Source organism: Cimex lectularius, unplaced genomic scaffold (assembly GCF_000648675.2).
Source record: "Cimex lectularius strain Harlan isolate CLEC.00 unplaced genomic scaffold, Clec_2.1 scaffold170, whole genome shotgun sequence".
NCBI classification, from domain to species: domain Eukaryota; kingdom Metazoa; phylum Arthropoda; class Insecta; order Hemiptera; family Cimicidae; genus Cimex; species Cimex lectularius.
In genome coordinates this window covers 151,171-153,007 of record NW_019392810.1, presented here as the reverse complement: position 1 = coordinate 153,007, position 1,837 = coordinate 151,171, and the positions used below count along the sequence as shown (strand labels likewise).

Genomic DNA, 1,837 nt, shown 5'->3' with positions numbered 1-1,837 from the left:
TCTCTCTCTCTCTCTCTCTCTCTCTCTCTATCTCACTCTCTCCCTCTCTATCTATCTATATATCTATCTCTCTATCTCTCTCTCTCTCTCTCTCTTTTCATTTGTTCCTGAGACCTATACATGTTTGTAAATATATTTTTCATGGTCACAGCTTCACGCTTTTATCTGTTGTTTCTATAGATGAACTCTTATGGTGCTACTTTTGTTTTTAACATATACCGAGTGTCCCAGAGTAAGTAGGAAAAAATAATTTGGGGGATAGTACACCATACTTTGCTACCATGACGAACGTACATTTCTCCATTCCTATCTTCAGTCCCTGATGATTTACGATTTTATGTTAGTGTTACATGAGAACGTAACCTTACTGGAGATAGAATAACACAAATATCTATCATCAGGGCTACCGCAGTTTTGAATGTATCATTAAATTTCTTTTATACTATTTTCGTCGGAAAAGATTTTCAATTAAGAACTTCAATAAATGCTAAATATGAAAAATATCAAATAGTTTGTTTTTAATTAATAATGTAACATTAGTTATGCCGTTATGTTTAATCCTAGATATTGTCAAACCTGATCAATATTGCTCTATTGTTCCAGTGTCACTTTGGCAATATTTTTCATAAATCTATATTTTAAAATTTCATCCTCCTCAATGGATTTTAATTAAATGAAACTTGTTAATTCTTAATTATTTTAAATCCATTAAATCGTGCTTCAAGTATAATTTCGAAATCATCGAACCAAACGTACTTCTTATTTTGTTTCAAACTTAATTCAAAATGTGAGTAGGCTACAGATGTGCGATAGTCATTTGTAGTGCCGAAATGCAGAATTAAAAACGCTTTTGAATTAACAAAAATCAGCGAGGATAGGTAGACATGGCTAATGGGAAACTATCAAACAGTAAACAAATTATTAATTAAATTTAAATCTGCCACTAAATGATTTTCCATTGTTTTGTAGGATTTTGTTTCAAACCATCATAGTTAAAGATTTGTTTATTCCTTCTCATTGCGAGAGGATTGACGAGGTTTCTATGAGGAATGTTGTCAATGGGTTTCCTGATGATAGTAAAAATAAAACAAAAATTGTATTTTTTTTTCTTCATGTTAATAATATAATTGTTGACGACTTTTACAGGTCGATTTTATAATTGGGAAGAGACGAATTTCATGATTCTTAAATTAGTATCCGAAGAGTTTATACTTGAATGGTAGAACTTCTGCAATCTGTTACTGGCCAACCATAATTCCCCGTTTGTAATTTTGATGTCACTGACGAATTGAAGTTTTTCAGCTGAGACAGCAACAACCCTGAAAAAAAATTGTTGTAAATGACATCTTGATCCCAATTTATTACGCTATAATATTGACGGCCCACAAAAGTCAATGTTTTCGCGAAAACAAGAAACAGCAAGAGAAGTCCTTCAACAGTAGACCTAGTCTAAAAATTAGTGCGCAATATTTCCTTTGACAAAATGTGCAATAAAAATTAAACTTGCTCAAACTTTTCTCTCATCAAGAAATGTGTGGAGATTAGTGACCGTTAATCGAAAGTTAATCAGATATCGTGAGATGCGGTCTGGTGTGGTGTAGGTTTCAGAAAAACATTTTCTTTATCGTGCCAACGTTCCGATCTTTTATTGAGATCATCTTCAGGGCCTGGGATTTCGTTTACATTTAACAATTACATTTAGGATGTGGAAAAGTGAATTTATACAATGCAAAATATATTTTATATTCAAACAAAGTATTTCTACTCACTCAAAGTGTTTGTCTTCTGTGTAATTGTGCCATCCTTGTGTGTCGTGTTGAGAGTGCCAGTGAGATTT

General features: G+C 32.4%; 1 protein-coding gene across 1 annotated transcript in view; it reads right to left on the bottom strand.

The window, feature by feature from the left end:
• Positions 1-1,153: 1,153 nt before the first annotated feature.
• The window catches only part of LOC106661036 (major royal jelly protein 1-like), a 4,887-nt gene continuing 4,203 nt past the window's right edge, over positions 1,154-1,837 (bottom strand). The window contains exon 4 of the mRNA XM_014384177.2: positions 1,154-1,319. Within this exon, the coding sequence (XP_014239663.1) occupies positions 1,154-1,319 (166 nt within the window). The remainder of the gene's footprint in view (positions 1,320-1,837) is intronic.